This window comes from Colossoma macropomum, unplaced genomic scaffold (genome assembly GCF_904425465.1).
Source record: "Colossoma macropomum unplaced genomic scaffold, Colossoma_macropomum, whole genome shotgun sequence".
NCBI lineage: Eukaryota > Metazoa > Chordata > Actinopteri > Characiformes > Serrasalmidae > Colossoma > Colossoma macropomum.
Window position 1 is genome coordinate 29,544,499 of NW_023494804.1, and position 20,477 is coordinate 29,564,975.

The 20,477-nt window shown below is 40.9% G+C and overlaps 3 protein-coding genes across 5 annotated transcripts in view; 1 reads left to right on the forward strand and 2 right to left on the reverse strand.

Annotated features, from left to right (window-relative positions):
* Positions 1-3,274, reverse strand: part of LOC118825141 (adhesion G-protein coupled receptor G2-like) — a 32,703-nt gene extending 29,429 nt beyond the window's left edge. Inside the window, 1 exon segment of the mRNA XM_036595690.1 lies at positions 2,866-3,274. The gene's annotated coding sequence lies outside the window, so the exon portion shown is untranslated.
* Positions 3,275-9,337: 6,063 nt separating this feature from the next.
* rhbdd2 (rhomboid domain containing 2) lies at positions 9,338-16,277 on the forward strand. The gene is made up of 4 exons (XM_036594840.1): positions 9,338-9,677; positions 12,237-12,641; positions 13,642-13,792; positions 14,677-16,277. The coding sequence occupies exons 1-4, from the start codon at positions 9,497-9,499 to the stop codon at positions 15,086-15,088; spliced, it is 1,149 nt and encodes a 382-aa protein (XP_036450733.1). The 5' UTR covers positions 9,338-9,496; the 3' UTR covers positions 15,089-16,277.
* Positions 16,278-16,287: 10 nt separating this feature from the next.
* Positions 16,288-20,477, reverse strand: part of pora (P450 (cytochrome) oxidoreductase a) — a 30,016-nt gene continuing 25,826 nt past the window's right edge. The window contains exons 12-15 of one of the 3 annotated variants that reach the window (XM_036594837.1): positions 17,989-18,256; positions 17,721-17,866; positions 17,419-17,504; positions 16,288-16,819 (exon numbers count right to left, since the gene is read on the reverse strand). In XM_036594837.1, coding sequence (XP_036450730.1) covers positions 16,675-16,819; positions 17,419-17,504; positions 17,721-17,866; positions 17,989-18,256 — 645 coding nt within the window. In that variant the 3' untranslated portion in view covers positions 16,288-16,674. The remainder of the gene's footprint in view (positions 16,820-17,418; positions 17,505-17,720; positions 17,867-17,988; positions 18,257-20,477) is intronic. The other 2 variants (XM_036594839.1, XM_036594836.1) reach the window with 2 other exon arrangements.

Genomic DNA, 20,477 nt, shown 5'->3' on the forward strand with positions numbered 1-20,477 from the left:
TCAAATAGGGCTTTATTCTGTGGCTGCTTGCTTAGTGAATGTGTGTGTTAGGTTCACATCTGTCTAATTCAAAACACACACACACAAAGTAAATGTACAGTAGAGAAAAGTGACTTATTAGAGGTTACGCAAGAGAACCTTAAGTAAATTACAAACAATATAAAGCAAACACTGCAGCATGAATCACATAACGATTCTGAACACACCTAAAATTGAGTAAGTGCTCTTGCCTGTTCAGCACAGGAAATATTATATCCACAGCTGCAGTGATTTGTCTTATCAATACTGATGTTAATCTTAGATACCAGGCACAAAGTTTGTGAAACTATAGTGGAGAGCACAAATGCAAACACACACTCAGTGGAAGGTAAATGTGTCCTTAAACATTTTTTAACTTGCTTTGTGTTTCACCTGTGAGGTAAGCTTTCTATTGTTGTCTATTTTTATTACTGGAAAAGTCACATTTGTTTCCACCACATGGACAATGTGCCATTCTGTGTCTCATGAAGTGGAGCTCAGATTACAATTTCTTTTATTAAATCTGTTTCTAAATGCATTTTAAAAAGGTAAAATCCAAGGTCTGTTCAGTAGATTTAAAAACAAAATCCATATTACAGCAATCCAGATAACGTAGTACAGCTTGAGCTAAATATTTATTTTTTCATTACACTGTGGACTCATGCTCATACTAGCTGTCACAGAGTGTACACTCCACACCTGAGTCATTACTTTCATAAGATCATGGAAATTCATTAAACTGTATGTGTATTAATCCCTAAGCAATTGGTGAGTTTTAAAAAGCTGATAAATTTTCCTTCCTCATTCAGACGTCTCTCCACATGCTGTCAGTGGTCATTTCACTGTTGTCGGAAGAAAACCTCGTATCTCAAAATGGTAACTTTACAGGAGAAGGAAAAAACATACTTTATTTTTAATGTAAGTCAATGGAACCAGATTTTTTTCAAAGTCATTTTGGGCCGCTTATTTTGGTCCATTCTTCATGAAATTTACAGACAATGTAAAAAACAGTAGGCTTTTCCAAATTATGTCAAAAACTGAAAAACGACAAAAATGGAGAAATGAGCTTTTCTTCCGACAGCAGTGCTTTAGTCAATTCTGTGCAATTTTGATCGATTTGTAGTTTTGTGACTAATCACAAAGGATACTGCTTCTGCTCACGTAGGCCATACTGAATTTGAATAGTTCAAAATGTTCTGCTGTTGCTCACTTTCTAGCATTTTCTTTAAGACCAAAAAAATTATTTAAAAATGTAGTTCCTACGCTGACAGATGCTATATGTGCTAAGAATATAGACAGCAGTTTTCAGCTCCTGAGGAATTATGCTTTTTTACCCATGATCACGTTTATTTTTGGGACTTTTACTTGAGTCTTTATTTTACTTGAGCAACAGTAACGTTACCTTACGAGGATTGGCACTGTGTATGGTTTGGGGCTAACGTTACTCTCTTCACCTAAAATGACCGACGTTCCTCACTTGATGATTTTCACAGAGCTAGAACGCAGAACTTAGCAGAATGTGGGGGGAGGAACTGTTAGTTACCAGCTTCGGCATCGTTTCTCCCGACTTTATCTAGCACCAACACAGGCTGAGTAAAACTAGCTAGCTTTAGCTGCAGAACGCTCCGACCGTTGGGCGCGTGACAGATTTAAAATTCTAGCTAACCGTCAGCGCTGATTTCGGTTTAAACGCTCCGTACTGACACAGTCAGCAACCATGATGCCGTTTTAGGGCCACTGTTAATAAAAATAAAAATGGTAGACTTCGAGAATAAAGTCGTAGAATTACGACATTACAGTGGGATTAATGCCAGGAAAGGTCGCAATAAAATGAGGGGCGGTGAGTCGGTGGAGTTCTACTTTCATATCGATTCACCCATAAAGAAACACTCAGCCTCCCTGTCTCTCCTGCACATCAGCACCAGCCTGTTATTAGTATTCTTTAGCCTGTTCTTGGCTGAAACGGCTGAGCAGGAAACTGTGTTTATCTAGAATAAAGAGCCAGACGGACTCGGAGGAAACTGTCTGTCTGTGTTGTTGAAGGAGAATCTCAGGCAGGGTCGTCTACACGGCTATCGGGGCTCCATCTCCCCCCATTCAAAGAGGGCATGAAGTTTCACAGACAGTGAGAATGATGATCAGAATGATCCACAGAGAGACAGGAGTGAGTGGAGCTCCGGCGCCAGGACAGCAACCGAGACCCCCACACGATATGGCAGCCCTCCTACAGTACAGCAGCCCCCTTTATCCTCCAAATATTACGACTTTATTCTCGACGTCTATTCTTCAGTCCATTAACACAAATGCATAAACGCCAGAAATCACTAGCTTATTAAAGTGATGTTCCTATTATGAGCCCCAAGTTTGACTTGTTCTCATATTGCCTTTTTTCATACTGCACTGATTGAATGGCGCTTGGCAAATGTCTGAATTATGATTAGATGTTGTTTTTGCAGCCTGTCCAGCTCCCTGGAGTAAAATTCAGATGTGTCTCACTAAAACATCAACCCTAGTGCCACTGCTGTCAAGAACTATAGAGTTCAGTACTATATTCTATTTTATAGCAGATTTAAACTACAACTGCATCCATACGTCGTGTCCTTGTGCTCCTATTCAGGACGACTTCACTGACTAAGTCTGAGGATAAAGACTCAAATCTGGGAACGGAGTCAGGTGATCGAGTGGCTGTAGAACAAGTCTGAGCTCCTCTACAGTTTGGAGTTCAGCCCATGCTGTCCATCAGCCCTCTCTGTGTGAAATGACTGCTGAAGCTCTGCTGTTTGGTGATGTGCTGCTTAACACGGACTGAAAACGTCTAAAAACCGGGATGTTTTGTGAGCCAGGTACCTCGTGGGCGGAAGGACGGCTCCACAGGTCAGGTCATCACGTCTGTCAGCGGAGCCGCATCCGTCCACTCCGGCTCGACCCTCTCTCCACGACCTGCAGACTCCTTTTCGGCTTAATAAGCGGATCCAGCCTCTTTAAATGCGGGTTTTCTGGGAAACACCCGTCGTGTCTGAAGCAGACGCTGGATAATCTCTCTGTATTCCTCTGATAGATCGCGCGCGTCTGTGTGTCGTTACCTTGCACAGGTTACCACAACTGGTCTGACGATCTGAGGCTCCTTGGAAGAACGTCCCGCCTCCGCGGGCTGAAATTACGATACACCCTTATCTTCACTATCAGCACCAGCTCTCCAGGAGGTTCCGCCCAGATCTGCATCATACCTGTCATTTGGCGCACACCTTGTGCTGCCCAGCCCTGCAGGCCTTTGTTTTTTTGTCTCACGCTTTGTTTTTGCCTGTTTTTTTTACTGTTGCTGCTGTTACTATAGTAACAGCTATTTACACTAGGCTTGATTTAAGCCAACTTTTATGTGTCTAAGAATTCACAATAATAAGTATAGCATGAATATTTAATATCAGAGCGAAGTATGAGTTGTTCCAGGATGCTTACGTCAGAGTTAATAATTTAATCACTGTATTATGTCTTACAGTGTGACCCGCTGAAGAGCTCATATTGTGGGAAACTGAATTTCCATCACTTTTTTAAAATAAGTTTGATGTAGTACAGGGTGTCCCAAAAAAATTGACATCATTTTGTAGCCTAATAACAGCCAGTTCTCCCTCAAATGATGTCAAATTTTAACAAAATGTGTAAAAACTAACCAAGTTTAATTTTTAATGTTGTTTTTCAGGTTGAAGAATGGCGCTCATTAGAAATGAAAAGGCGTTTTGTGTGTTAGAATATGCTCGAACACAGTCAAACGAGAGTGCAGCGGCATTTTCGAGAAAATTCAATAAAAATGCACCAACTGGAAAAAAGATCTGGACACGGCGCAAAAAACTCAAAGAGGAAGGCTGTCTGTGCAGGACAAAGGGGTCTGGATGAGCACCAGTATCAGAAGATATTACATTTGTGAAGCTGTGAAATCGGTTATAAAATCTACATCCCTCTGAATTTCTTCGAATTTTGATAAATAAATCTTGTGTTTGTTCAACATGAAGCCTATTTTATTTCGTTTGCCAGGACATGTAGTTACTCAGATACTCACATCTCAAATGATGTCAGTTTTTTTGGGACACCCCTGTATATAAACACTGCTAAATTTTCAAAAGGTACCATTCACTCTGCAGTCCATTTGGTCTATGTATGGAAATCGAGCTGCAAAAACAGCCTGTTTTGAATTGGTTGTTTATGTGACATCACACAAATTAACACATTTACTTTTATCTGCCTGTTCAACCATACAGCACTTTAGCCCCACTCATTCACATTGTAGTTATAAGGAGTGTTTCAGTCTTACAGGCACAGTAACAAAAACAGGGGTTTCGGAAAACGGTCATGTAAAATGAATTATGAATGTTTTTGATATATAAACCCACATATATGTCCTTAGTTGACCTCAGGGAGAAACATGAAGTATAAAAAAATTCTAGTTAACCGTCAGCGCTGATTTCAGTTTAAACGCTGAGAAGCTCCACACTGACGCACTCAACAACCAGTCCACTAACACAAAGGCATAAATGCCAGAAATCACTAGAATATTAACGTTATGTTCCTATTATGAGCTCCAAGTTTGACATGTTCTCATATTGCCTTTTTTCATACTGCACTGTTTGAATTGAAAACTGAATTTCCATCACTTTTTTAAAATAAGAGTTTGATGTAGTGTATAAACACTGCTAAATTCTCAAAAGGTACCATTCACTCTGCAGTCCATTTGGTCCATATATGGAAATCAAGCTGCAAAAACAGCATGTTTTGAATTGGTTGTTTATGTAACATCACACAAATCAACACATTTACTTTTTATTCGTCTATTCAACCATACAGCACTTTAGCCCCACTCATTCACACTGAAGTTATAAGGAGTGTTTCAGACCGTCTTACAGGCACAGTAACAAAAACAGCCTGTTTAATCCCATTTAAGATATAAAAGGGGTTTGGAAAACGGTCATGTCAAATGATTTATGCTTTTGATATATAAACCCACATACATGTCCTTAGTTGACCTCAGGGAGAAAACTGAAGTATACAAAAAAGCATCTGTCCATTAAATTGTGTAAAATAATGCACAATGACCACTGGTATAAATATTGGTGTTAGGGAAGTACTTCTTCCGATAAAGACTTCAATATTGAACTTGCACTTCCTGTTTTTAAAGTCCATCTGTCCATTAAATGATGCAAAATTGAAAATTAATGCACAGTGACCACTGTTGTGAGCACTGGTGTTAAGGAAGTACTTCTTCCAATGAAGACTCTAATACTGAACTAACACTTCCTGTTTTCAAAGTCCATTCTTAATCCTTCCCACAATATTCTCCTCCAGACAGATTGTGGTGTTCCTTTGTCGGCCTATTCGGAGCTCCTCTGTAACCTTCCTCCAGAGGAACCCCCAACAGACAGGGAAAGCTCATTACATGTTCAAGGGACTCGGGAATTTCAGAAATGTGATGAGAAATGTGTGACATCATAACAGACGCAGACCGAACTGTAGTGTAGGTGTTGAGCTGTAAAGCCTTTGCTCTGAGGTAAAAAGAACGGAATGGGCCCGTGCCTGTTTTTCTGTGTTAGCTTGGCCTCATGGAATAATAACTTAATGGCATCGTCTATATTTAGATACCATTTCAAGACGACGGTGCTGGAAATACAATAGGCCTGGTGACAAAGGGACATAACAGCACTGAACAAACCCGACAGGTGCTGAATACTACAAAAAATTTAATGTAATGCATATCACTTTTATAGCCCTGAATAAATACAGAGCTAAATCTTAAAATAATAAGTTCCAGATCCAGCAATTGGGTGATTATTCAGCCTGGCCCTGTAGGATCTTGTTGATATTCACCCTTGACCAAAAACCTCATGATTGGGCCCAGTTTTACCATTAGCCTTCTCAAAATGGCAACTCAAGTTAACTTTTAGTATTAAAGTATTATGAATAAATATACTGAAATACAAATAAAAACACACTGGAAAAATAAATTACATATTTAAAATTCCATGTTATCCAGTGAATATAAAAGTGTTGCTCCCTCCTGATACACTTGATACAAATAATAGGAAGATGCCTTTAATATTTCTGGCAATTTTGCCTTTGTGTTAATTAATTGGTTGTTCACTGTGTCACATTTAGGTTTGGATAACTCTAATTACTCTGTTTATCTAATGCTATACAAGGCATGTTTACACGCTTCCAATCCTTAAATCCACATAATGAGCTCCAAAATATTGGCAGCATCACTGTTAACCTCTCAAAATCCTAAAGTTATTACTTATTATTCTTATTATTCACTTCAATGCTAACTCGGTGAGCTATTCTTAAGTTATAGAGGAGTGTAGTAAAACTTTGGGCCCACCGACAGGCCCTTCCCATTTATGGGGTTAATACTGTATAAACTAATACTCATAAACTCATCAGAAGTGTCTAAATTTTGTGCTGAAAACTGTAACTGGTTGTGTGAGAGAACAGAACCTTAATAACACATAAGCAGAAAATAAATGAGCGAGATTTTCATCAATGTTCAATGTTAAACCATCAATCATTCAAACATTACAGAACCCCTGTAATGTGTTTTTTAAATGGTTAACTATTCTTGAATGGGTTTTTATGATTACATAGACAGATATTTGTATCAAGTGTATTACTATAGCACAGAGTTCACATATTTTCATTGAAAACACAGGCTTTCTCATAGTGATCCGTGGGGCGCTATGTAGCAGCTTAGTTTTGTACGTCACAAAGGTGCTTTATAATATATCGCAGTCCAATATAGTAAAATATGGTATATTCTTCTTCGAAATGTTTGGACTGTGCAGTAACCTGTTGGATAAAATAAATAAACAATATTGGGTCAAATATGGCATATAGGGCAGGTCTAAGGATACGTTCACACAGCAGGTAAAAGTGGCCCAGATCTGATTTTCTCTCCAAATCAGATTTTTTTGTTTGGCTGTTCAGATTATCTTTTAAATGTGATCTGTATGCGACATCAGTCTGAACAGATCAGCTCCTAAACTGACCCACATGGGCAAAAGAACAGAGCGTCACGCTGCTTCACGGCTCATCCAGAGGTAAACAATCACGACCGCCAACGAACGCCAGTCGCTCCCGGAGGATCAGCTTCATCTTCACCAGCATCACAGGAGCCATCATGAAGCTTCACTGACTGACAGCTGGGCTCATCACCCAGAATGTGTTTGAGCCATTTCTTTGGTTCACGTCTTCAGATTCTTTAAACTTTTCTCTTAAAATATTTCCCTAACGCTGCAGCCTCGTTCTCCTATGGCTGCGTTCGGACATTTCTTTCAAAATCTCTGTGAACACGGAGGGTTTTGGATGAGTCTCTTCTAATTTTTGTATGGAAATATCACTCCAGATGTTTATGAGGTCTTCGCATCGCAAAATTATGACTAATGTCGAGTTGGATTGGCGGAAAAGTCGCATGAATTCCGATCTGGCTGTTCAGACTATACATTGCCGCAGATCGGATATGTATCGGAATTCAATAGAAAGCGTCTCAAATCGAAATTGAAAATGTCAGATTCAATGTTTTTTGCTGTTCACACTGACACACAGACACACATCTGTGTCACATATGAAGAAAAAATTCGGATTCGGGCCACTTTTACCTGCTGTGTAAACGTAGCCTAATAGTAGGAAGCACTGCACTGCAGTAGCTTATCAGGCTACAGCCTCACCACAACACAGCACAGGTTTATTCCAGCTCACTCAAGGCTCAAATCTGACCTATACACCCTGTATTGTGTGTGGAGCTCTTAGCTTAAGCTACTTTTGCTTAAATGTCTTCATTAGCGCTAGAAGCTAGCGTCAGCTTACTGAGAAGGATGAACCACTATGCCGGCTCACTGATGCTGCACTAGGGCAAGTTTAGAGGATAAAGACACAAATCTGAGCAAGTGAAATCAAGCGACTGGTGACAGAGTGACAGAAAAACAATCTTTCTGATGATTATTAACATTACAGTGGGAGCTTCGTAGACCACTGTCGTCATGCGTCATTCTGTAGTCTGCGTTATGCTGCCATATCAGGAACTCCGGGTCTCCATTTCTCTATGGCCAGAATGAATAGGGTTTTATGACCTCTATCGCCCCCTGTGTTAAATAAAAATGTTCAGAGCCTGATTCATTTTGTCCTGTGAACATATTTCTCCCGAATACCACTGGATCCTCCAAATTATGAGGTTGTTAAAGAGTCTTATTGCTACACGCAAGCTAAAGCTACTGCACATCAGTTTGATGTCACTAAGCTACACCAAACCATAGGCTGTGGCGGAGCTCTGATGAGTTGTGCTACCTTTTCAGACATTCAACCATAGTGCATATTTACAGGTGTACCTGTAAATAAAACCTCTAGGTAGGACATTTCGATAGCCTAAAAGTCTTCATCAAAAAATACTACCAGTTATTGATAACCTGTAAAGTGACCGATATTCTGTGGGTGCATATGCATGGTGCATATTAATTAATAAACATTAACCTTTTCAACTCCTTGGGACCACCGGTGGTTCCAAAACACACTTCATCATATTCTTCATAACTTTCATATTTCATAGGCTACATTCTAAAGGTGGGGGTCATATGAGAGCTGTAACTGTCTTCTGTCCAGTCAAATAGATGGGTGATGTAATTTTAAACCCTTATAATAAAAGAAGCTGAACTCACAATTTGTTTTTCTAAATCTGGGCTATAAACTATAAACAGATGGCGTCTCTTCAGTGATCTGCTCTGTACAAATTATTTTTATAAAAACATACAAATAGCGTCTCAGATTTTTGGCTTTCAGCAGTAAATTGTAAGCATATAGCAATATGTATATGATCATAAAACACGTGTTCTGTTGATTTGAGGGGAGCTTTTACAAATAAATAAATAAATAAAATAAAATAAAAATGTACTTTTATTTCATGCAGTTACTGAATAATTTGCCTTACGATTTGGTCATGTAAACTCAGATGGACAAACAAAAATATACCCTGGAGAATAACACCTCACAAAGTCACCAATGAATAATCTTTGCGTTTACACACTATAAATAATAATAATGATAAAACAAACCTATAATAATAAGTTGTTATTTTTGTAGACTACCTTGTGCAAGAACACGTAAATGTAAAATGATTCCTGTTTTGTTCTTGTAAACTAGGCTACTACGGAATACATGCAGTTTTAGCACTGAAGATTGTGTGAGGATTGATCGACTTGACTGGCAAAATAAATCAGAACTGACTCCGACACGACGAGATCCGCGACGGCTGCGCAAACTCTGCGCAGTTTAACGACCTCGAACACGATCGGCTGAAGTTTCTCCGCGCGGAAGTGAGGAGCGGCCCGGTTCACACCGTGAAGTAAAGTGTGTCGTTTCTCTTCGGCGGGTTTATTTGGCCGTATTTACGAGCCCTAACGGAGCCCTAACGGAGTCCTAACGGTATGTCGCAGACTGAGCCGCGGAAATGCGCGCCTCGTTGAGTAAAGCGCTGCGGTGGTTTTCTCGCGCGGTGTCGGGTTTGGAGGTGACCAGCGGGGTCGTGTTTACAGTCCTGGTCTCCTGCGTTCTCAGCCTCGGTACCGGTTACCTCAACATTTCAGCGCATTCGCTGAGCCTGGAGTCCAGCCTGGTGCTCAGCGGACACGGTGAGACTCGTAAAGCAGCACGCAGTGCAGAACCAGCCCGAGATACCCTGATACTAAAACACGCAGACAGGCGGACTCTGCTTCTAACAACGGCAGGTCTAACTTCTAACAACGGCAGGTCATTTTACCAGCAGGTAGGCAAATAACGTTACATATGGAGCCCTGATGATGACATCCTCTGTAAATAAAAATAATGCGTGGCCACGCCTTATGAACGCGTGGGAACGAGATCCTAATGCGTGGCCACGACTTAGTAAGGCGTGAGAATGAGATGATTAAGTCGTGGCCATGACTTAGTAAGGCGTGGGAACAAGCTCACGGTTTACTAAGTCGTGGCCACCCGTTATTTTTATTTACACAGGATGTTATCATCAAGGCTCCGTATGTATATGCCTACCTGCTAGTGACGCGTGGGAACGAGATCACGGCTTACTAAGTCGTGGCCACGCATTAGGATCTCGTTCCCAAGCTTTACTAAGTCATGGCCACAACTTAATCATCTCATTCCCATGCCTTATTAACGCGTGGGAACGAGATCCTAATGCGTGGCCACAACTTAGTAAGGTGTGGGAACGAAATCACGGCTTACTAAGTCGTGGCCACGTATTAGGATCTCATTCCCAAGCTTTACTAAGTCATGGCCACAACTTAATCATCTCATTCCCATGCCTTATTAACGCGTGGGAACGAGATCCTAATGCGCGGCCATGACTTAGTAAGGTGTGGGAACGAGATCACAGCTTACTAAGTCATGGCCACGCATTAGGATCTCATTCCCACGCATTAATAAGGCGTGGCCACGCGTTATTTTTATTTATACAGGATGTCACCAGCGGGGCTCCATAGTAAGGAGTGAGAATGAGATGATTAAGTCGTGGCCATGACTTAGTAAGGTGTGGGAACAAGCTCACAGCTTACTAAGTCATGGCCACGCATTAGGATCTCATTCCCAAGCTTTACTAAGTCGTGGCCACGACTTAATCATCTCATTCCCGTGCCTTACTAAGTCGTGGCCACTCTATTTTTTTGTTTATCATGTGCTGTGAGTATCCTGACCAATCACAGGCGACCCTGATCACATGATGTAAATGGTTTTGGTTAAGATAATACAGGTCAGTCATGTGAATGGAAGCTCGTTCCCTCCAGGACAGGACAATAAGTCATTATTATACTGTGTTATTGTTTGACATAATTAATTTGACATAGTTGATGTTTTGAGACAATAAGTCATTATTTCAACATAGTATATCAGTATTTAGAGATAGATAGATAGATAGAGATAGATAGATAGATAGATCACTTTATTAGTCACAGAGGGAAATTCCTCCTATTGCAGCACTACAAAGCACAGTAAAGAGCAAAATTAACAAGTAAACAAGTGTTGCCGTACACTATTTACAGACGCACAAATAGAAAGTAAAGATAAATAATAAAATAACAAAACAAAAACAATAAAAATAATATGCAGTACAAAAATAAGACGTAAATTGTATAACTGCTGTGCAGTTGACAGTGCAGTGGTGCACGCCCCTTACAGTGAATACACTAGAGACTGTGTACTGTAACGATAACCTTTATGGATGCGTAAACAAAGTGACAGTGCAGTATGAAATATGTATAAATGTATAATCACAGTGGCAGCTGTTGACAATAATAAATGATTGTTTTGAGATACTTTGTCAACATAATAATAAAAATAAATTTGGACAAAGAGACAAAACAGACTGTTTTTTCTACTTTATCTACTTCTACTTCTTCTGTAGTCCACGTTATGCCCATATCAGGAACTCCAGGTCTGAGCTCCATTTTTCTGTGGCCAGAATGAACAGGGTTTTATGACCTCTATTGAACCCCTGTGTTAAATAAAAATGTTCAGAGCCTGATACGTTTTGTCCTCTAGGTAGGACATTTCGATAGCCTAAAAGTCCTCATCAAAAAATACTACCAGTTATTGATAACCCGTAAAGTGACCGGGGTGGATGCATATGCATGGTGCATATTACTTAATTAAACTGCATTAATAAACATTAACAAATGCCTCACAAAACCACCAATAAATAATCTTTGCATTTACTCTAAATAATAATAATAAAAAATAAACCTGTAATAATAAGTTGTCTATTTTTGTAACTACCTTTTGTAAGAACACGTGATATTATTCCTGTTTTGTTCTTGTAAAGGATGGGCTTCCGTACGTGTCACATGGAGGGTTCACCGCTGTTATTTTAGCATATGCCAAACCATATTACAATATGTACACAGCAGATATATCAGTATAATCCCAATTGTATTTGGTTTAATGTCTCTAAATTCATAAAGCGTTTAATAAAGGAATATAAAGTTTCACCCAAAGCATTGAACTGTGCTTAATATTTGACTTGACTACTAGCAGTGGATGGCTAGCAATGCATATTGGTTGTTATTGATATTATACAGATATTATATAGCCATACCAGCTACCTGAATGACTGCTGCTTTTCTGCTCGATGTTTACGCACCATCTGATGAAGTGAAAGTCTTACCACCTGTTATTCTTTCTTTCTCTCATTCCCGCTCCAGTCCACAGACTCCTCACATACAGCTTCTACCATAAGGATGTTGCACACCTCTTCCTCAGTATCGTGGTGCTGGTGTTCTTCTGCAGCGGATTAGAGAAAGGAATCGGCACAGTGCGATTTCTACACCAGTTACTCCTCCTTTCCACCTGTGTTGGCCTACTGCATGTTCTCCTGGAGCTGCTCCTGTTTTCTCCGTCCTCCAGGAGCGCTGTTTCAGGCCTAATCCCAGTTTCTCTTGCCGTGTTGGGCATGGTGACCATCAGCTCCCGCATGCGGAAGGCACTCCTGCTGGGCGTTAATGTGCCCACTGTGTCTCTGCCCTGGCTTCTCCTGCTTCTAGTCACGCTCTTCGTCCCAAACACTGTGCTCCTGTGCAATGTTGTGGCTGTAGTTATAGGAGAGATGTGTATCCTTTTGACTGGTTGTTGTTTTTGTCCTGATATTTCCCATTTTGTTTGTTAAAATGAAACCAAAACAGTCAAATCTTGATTGAAGATTTAACCTTTTGATCTGTGATACTTTAAAATACATCACAGTTGACATTTTGTTTCTCGAATGCCTGAACACCAGTCCCCTTTTACCCTGCTCTTCAGTGGTCAGGATTCCCATGGACCCTCACAGAGCAGGTACTATTTGGGTGGTGGATCATTCTCAGCACTGCAGTAACACTGACGTGGTGGTGGTGTGTTAGTGAGTGTTGCGCTGGTACAAGTGGATCAGACACAGCAGTGCTGCTGGAGTTTTTAAACATTGTGTCCACTCACTGTCCACTCTATTAGACACTCCTACCTTGTCAGTCCACCTTGTAGATGTAAAGTCAGAGACGATAGCTCATCTGCTGCTGCACAGTTTGTGTTGGTCATCCTCTAGTTCTTCATCAGTGGTCACAGGACGTTGCCCACAGGACACTGTTGGCTGGACATTTTTGGTTGGTGGACTATTCTCAGTCCAGCAGTAACACTGAGGTGTTTAAAAACTCCAGCAGCACTGCTGTGTCTGATCCACTCATACCAGCACAACACACACTAACACACCACCACCACGTCAGTGTTACTGCAGTGCTGAGAATGATCCACCACCCAAATAGTACCTGCTCTGTGAGGGTCCATGGGGGTCCTGACCACTGAAGAACAGGGTAAAAGGGGGCTAACAAAGTATCAGAGAAACAGATGGACTACAGTCTGTAACTGTAGAACTACAAAGTGCACCTATATAGTAAGTGGAGCTGATAAAATGGACAGTGAGTGTAGAAACAAGGAGGTGGTCATGATGTTATGCCTGATCGGTGTACGTGTGTGATATGAGTATGGCTGATAGTAGTTTAGTGAATGCACGGTTTGGGCAGGGGGCTAGCTCATAACAGTTGCACCTACATAATAGATCCTTAACTTGAGGCTTTGTGTTAGATGGCATGGGGTGGTTTTCAGTGTTGGAGATGTCCGAGTCCAAAGCTTGTGTGCTTGAGAAGAAAATGCCTTTCAGGTTACTGAAGAAGATAGCAGGTGTACAGTTTATCCCTGCATCTGCCGAGGAGCGAAAAAAGACCCTGCACACCATGTGAGTGGTCACTCTATTCCTGTGTCATTTATTAAATATCAGAATGGTGTTTGGCCACTTCTGTAGATATTAGGGATGCACAACATAGTGGTGGGTGATGTATTATTCGCAGATTAATGGGAAAATGTAAATATGATTATGATCTGTCTGATATTGGAATTACAGCTATTCATTTTTGTTTATGCCCAGTTTTCTCTCAAAAGTCATTGCCAATTCCCGCTCTGGGGAAGAACGTAATTACTGCCCACTTCTGCTTTGTGACCTAACAGACACTCACAATTGGCTAGCATTGTGCTGAATGTCAGAAGGAGAAGGAAACATAGTGCCCTGTTTTTAGCTACACACACTGAGGCAACACAGTCACTAGGGCTGAACATTTCTATTCTTTTTCAACTTATGAAAATAAGTAACATAATGGACATCACAACAGTCCCATTCATGAAAGTCTTTGAGATTAGATTCCCCATCCAGGCTAGAGTCCTTGGGCAAGACTCCAGTTCACATTGACTATCAGTGCGTCGTTACATCATTGTAAGTGGCTCTGGAAACAAGCATCTGCTAAATACCGTAAAATATTTACATAATGTAAATGTTTATAGTAATTATCAGGTCAGGTCATTGCTGTATCATGGCTATGTAAAATTAATGATCTATGACACTTTTTATATATGAATTTTATGGTGAACATGTTTTAAAATGCAGTAAAAATGTTATTAATATCAGTATCAGCTACAACAGGGTGTTAATTTCAAGTTATCAGCCAGAAATGTTGTTGTTGCAACCCTAATAAATGTTCATTACATGGTGTTTTCCATCACGTTTTCCAGTTCATTCTCTATATGTTGCAGTATGTGGACAATAAAGTGTACTGGTAACTGTTTCAGATGCAGCCCACCACCGGGATCATATCCTGTTCAAGCCTACGCTCCAGCACCCATGTCCACTCCTCAAGCTACAGGGAGCCCACCTAACAGTCTAGATGGTTGGCCATATGCAACCTACACCCAACAGAACTACGCCGTGCCCTCACCGTACTCAGGGTATGGCTTTGGGCACAGCTTTGGATCCAGCCACGGGCATGATTGTGGACATTCTCATGGACATTCTCATGGACATAGTCACCAGCATCTGGCCTCCAGTTCATGGACTCCAGCGGCTCCTCATGCCCATTCTCATTTCAGCCCTCCTGTGAATATGGCTGGGCAGTTTTTTGGTAACCTGCCACAGGTAACTACTGAAGCAATGACTCAAGCTCCTGTGTCAGAGTCTGTGCTGCCTCCTGTGCTGTCCAGTTAGGGCCTTTAAAACCTGACCAATAGAAGCCTGAAGCACTGTTTCTCAACTCTGGTCCTGAGAACCCCCACCCTGCACAGTTTTCCCAGCTCCACACCCGATCCAGCTTATCAAGTTCATTATCAATTATCAGGCTCCAGGGTGTTGAAAGGGGGTGTTGGGATGGAATAATTAAAATCAATGCCGGAGTGTGTAATCGGGAGAGTCAGGAGAATTCCAAGTGGGCCATTAATAATGTAGTTACTTTTATAACTTGCATTTATGAAGGTGCCTTGCTGTGACTGGCCCTCTCTGTCTCCTGTAAAGATAAGATAAGAATGTAAACACAACCAAATATTTTCTTTGGAGGTAATTTGTGGTAATTTTGGGGGGTTAAATCAGCAGAAATCCCGACAGGAATGTATCTGGCATTATTTTATCATATTAACTGCAAGGATTATGTCACATGTATCATAAAAGCTTTTGCCAGTTTTCATTTCATCACTAGTTATTTCATTTATAGCAAATGAATGAAAACAGCCTGATTTTATTTAACATACTAATTTGGACACCACACTATTAGCTTTTACTCAGGTAGCTTTTCAAGCCACAAGGTAGCAAAGAAAATACATGTACAGGTTGGAGTGGGCTGGTCTGCATCATGTAACTCCTGGTACAAAAACAAATCCCACTCCACCCTGGTTGAACATGTATAGGGCGCTGGGCCCCCAGGACTGGAGTTGAGAATAACTGACCTAAACGGTTGTTGACTAATTTTGTGTCCAAATTCTGTGACCAGAAGGAAACCAGTAATATGAGACTGGAAAGCAAATCTACAGCTACTTCTTCAGACTTCCTGAATATTTTTTCCTTATTTTTTGATCATGTTGTTTTTAAACCAGGGTGTATTTCACAAGACAGGAGTTAATCAGACAGCTTAAGCCAAAAGTCAAGCCTTTCAAATCAGAGAAATTATCCAGTTTACTGAGAAATCTGTAATCTGTATTGCCTCATTACCTCACCAGAAGAGTAGCTCTAACAACAATGAAAACATCTTGGCTAACTACTGTGCCTACATTGATAATATAGGTACTACACATCAATATAAAGGTTATGTAAAGTGTGTATATGTTTTATTCAATGGCCTAAAAAATATTGCTATTTGTGTTTCTCATAACAAATTTTCTGGCAAATAAAATACTGCCAAACGGTACACGTAGTGCAATGTTTTGGTTTATTCATAAGCTTTTCAAACTTTATTTAAATAAATAAATGCGATTATGATCATTCATATTTCACGCTAAATGTCCTAATACTGACGTCTGTGCAGTGGAGTGCTTGTGTTCCATTGCCACAGTTTGTAGTGGTATGAAGACTTGATGGGGTCCCGTGTGATGAGGGTCCACCTCCGTTTATCAGTGGTTCATATACATTTCATGCACAGAAGAAATCTGAAAGCAGCTCTGTTTGACTGTCAAATTCACACACTGTGCAGTTCATGCAGGCACTTTAGCTCATCTGGGCACAACAATGTGCCTTCAGGCTGTAACACTCATTTAATCTAAGTTCATAAAATCAGAGGCAACGAGATGAACACGGTCTGCCTGGTTTCAGCTCCAAACGTCTTGCGAGTAGCGGCCTTTAGTCATCAGCCGCTGGAAATAGTCCACAGCCTGAGTGTGTGTCAGGCCTCCAACCTCTTCGGCGATCTCGTGGAAAGCAGCGTGGACGTCCCTGGCCATGTTACGAGCGTCACTGCGGGAGTGCAGAGTTAGAAAGACTTAACCAACCATGACAATTCTAATCAAACACACCATTAAAGGAATGGTTTGGCAAAAATATCTAGTTTTTGTAGTCGATTAGCCATGTTTCTGGATTTTGCTTCTTTAGTTTAGAGCTGCAGTTCTGAGGCTAACATTGCTAAAAAACACTAGAAGTCAATAGTCACCCAAATCTTTTCTTTAAAAACAACCTCAAAACGTCCCTCAATCTGCCCAAAATGCATTAATGTCTCCATTATGGTTGCACACACTGCTTGTAGTGAACAATAAAAAAGAACAAAATTCACCACATAGCTGAACGCTGTGGGCAGCCAATTTAGAAATATCCAACTGCCCGTTGCACACACGTCACACTGGACGCATATGGAAGCTACAGAGTCAATTTTCAATTTCAGTTGTTTTTTTTTAATAATTGATACTTTTATATTTTCTACCTGATGAATTTGTTACAAAATGGAAACAACAGCATGTAAATTTCACCAAACCGCTCTTTTAGACGTGCTTTTTTAATTGGTCTGTGACTCTCTAGAGAAACTCTAAGAGTAAAATGTGGTTGCAAATTTTGCTTCTTACCCACAGACGTATATGTGTACATTGCTGGAGTGGATCAGCTTCCATAAATGATCCTTGTTCTGCTTGAGGAGATGTTGAACGTAGACCTGTGTAACAACACAGTGACCACATACTTTGTTTACATTCAGTGAGGCCTATTTGATTAGTTTGAATGACCTGCAAATGCATCCAAATACAGTTATTCTCAGCAGATGGAATTAATGTAGACATAATATAGAATATCTATACTCGTCACATAAAATCCATAGATTAAAGAAATAAAAAAGGATGTCTGGAACACAAAAAGACCAATGCGATCACACCTTGTGCTCCTGATCCCTGGAAAAAGCCACATGTAGCTGAGTCAGCACACCCGCCTTTTCAAACTCTTCCAGTTCCTCCTGGTAAATGAAGTCCTCGTTTCTATGGCGACAGCCGAAATAAAGTACGGTCTCACCAGTCTCCTTGCCTGTGACAAGACATAAAGATGTGTAGTTATTACTCGGTCTAATAACATAAAACGAAAACAAACTGAACAAATGTTACTTCTTTAAATCCTGGTCTTTAGGCTCTCAAAGCCATTTTCAGTACCTTGTTCTTTCTGCCATGCTCTCTCCTGGATGAAGCCCATGAAGGGAGCGACGCCGGTGCCAGGCCCGATCATAATTACAGGGGTACTGGCTTTGAACGGGAGGCGGAACTGCGACTTCCTGACGTACATGGGCACAGTGGGCCTGGAGCTACTGTCAGTCACTACTTTGTTTTTGAGCCAGTTGGTGGCTACACCCTTGAAGACGCGTCCCGTCTTGGTAGTGTACTCCAGCACAACCGCACAGATGTGTATCGAGGTGGGGTGGACCTGAGCAGAGGAACAGGAACTGTCAGATCAACTTCATAAAGGACAGTAATACATATCACTCATGGAAATCCCCAACAGCAACAGCTACGTAAAGCTTGGCTACAAGGCCCATTTGTATTGAAAACCCTTTAAAAATCCCCTCGATTTTTCCTGATGAGATTAAAAAAATAAAAAGTGGGAAAAAAACTCTGTAAAAGCAAACATGAAAAGTGCTTTTTTTTCAAGGGATAACAGACAAAAACAATGATTTGAATAAAAATCTGCAACACATTTGCTTTGCTCCTGGTGATTATCCAGCAGAGTTTTATTGCAACTCTGATTATAAAAATTGGTTAATGTAAGGACTGTTTATGAATAAAACTGTAGCAGAGGTCACTAATAGGCGGACCGCGGTCCGAGTCCAGAACCAGACGCTGTCCTGTGCGGACCTGGACCTATAAACAATAAACTATGGAGAATTATTTAATTTTGATGGGGTGGTCCTATTTTAATTGGCATAGTTCTTCTAGCCTTTACGGTAGCTTTAGCGGATGCGTTGTAAATATCACACGTGACGCTACTCAGCCAATCAGATCTGTGCATTACAATGAGCACTGAGACTCGAGTGAATGAGGCACACACGGGGGAGGGACTAGGCGAGAAACAGCAGTCGGAGAAGAAAGTGAGTCAGAGGGAAGTTATTTCACAGGGCGTGATCTAAAAAGAGAAAACTGATAAACGTTGTTGAAATATGACTGAACTGTACTTTATTTGATTTGATATTCAGTTGTTGACTGTATAAGATGTTGATATACCTGCTAGGCTACTTCAGTAAACAGTATATGGCACTGAATCATGAAAGTTAGACATTATGATGTTCTGAACCTTTGCTTGAGGAAATTTTCTGTAACTGGAGTTTTAATTAAATACCCCTGCCCTATAGGCTAATACAGGGGTCATGAATCTTATCCACAATGGGCCGGTATGGCGCCAGACAAGCAGAAGCACACTGGACTATGCTTCTTTAATTAGCCTGTTCTCAGACTTTAAACAGCTGCTCCTGCTCGGTTAGAATGAAAACCTGCAGCCACACCCGCAGCACTTTGCGGATAAGGTTGCTGACCCCTGGGCTAACAGGCGTGTCTCAAAGTGAAGGCTGCAGCTGATGTAGGAGAGACTTTCCTAGCTAAGGCTCCTCTTCAGTGCTCTTTCATGAGTATTCAAGACAGTCTGAGCAGGCAGTGCCAATACATCACAACTCACTGACATAAACAGTGTGACACTTTTAAATCTTACTTTGAAAAACATCTTTTACATTTAATTACAACAGGGGTGCGCAACTTCCTGCAGGGCCAGTGTCCTGCACAGTTGATTACCTGCTCAAACACACCTGATTACACTCATCCGTTAATTGCCAGCTTTAGTGGGTGTGTTTGATAGGGGAACAACCAAACTGTGCTGGACACCGGACCTCCAGGACTGGAGTTGTGCACACTTGCATTCCTCTGGTGGTGCAGCATTGTGCCGTTTCTGCCATTTTTCAAACAGCTTTGCGCTGTGTGTGAAGGATTGTGGGTGACTAAATGTCTCGAAGGATACACCAGTTGAGTTCCGACAAAAAAAGACGCTTCTCTCAGCAGAACTCGTGGACAGACTCCTACAAACTAAAACAGCCTTCTGGGGCTTAACAGCCGAGAAGCGCCGCCTTCCTTGGTCACATCCTTGGCTTTGAGACACAGCCTAAATATGCTGGAGCACTGGTTGCCAGCCATGGTCCTGGAAGCCTCTGCACATTATAGTGTTTTTTCTGCTCCAGCCCACCTGATCCAACTAATCTGCATACATCACAGAGTGTCTGTCTGTATATGTCTGTCTGTATATGTTTATGTTCTGCAGATAGTGGCCTTCTACAAACACCCTCTGTAAAATACAGAAAACATGGAGAGGCTCTTTCAGTTATTCTGCTTCTAAACTGTGGAGCTCAGTTGAGCTTTTATTAGACAGTCAAGCTCAGAGCTCACTTTTAATAAACACCTAAAAACGTATCTCTTTAACTCAGCATTTAACTAAAACTCTACGTCTCGCTGTGTTTATCGTCTAATTTGATCTGTTTCATTTTCTTCTGATTCTAAATAAATACTAATGATTTCTTGTATAACTTATCACTTGTCTGTAAAGCACTTTGAGCTGCCACCAGCTATATAAATAAAATTATGATCATTATTATTATTATTATTACTAA

Coding starts and splice junctions, on each gene's coding strand:
- rhbdd2 (XM_036594840.1), top strand. CDS start 9,497: ATGCGCGCCTCGTTGAGTAAAGCGCTGCGGTGGTTTTCTCGCGCGGTG. Junction 9,678..12,236: donor CCTGGTGCTCAGCGGACACG/GTGAGACTCGTA, acceptor TTCCCGCTCCAG/TCCACAGACTCCTCACATAC. Junction 13,793..14,676: donor AAAAAGACCCTGCACACCAT/GTGAGTGGTCAC, acceptor TAACTGTTTCAG/ATGCAGCCCACCACCGGGAT.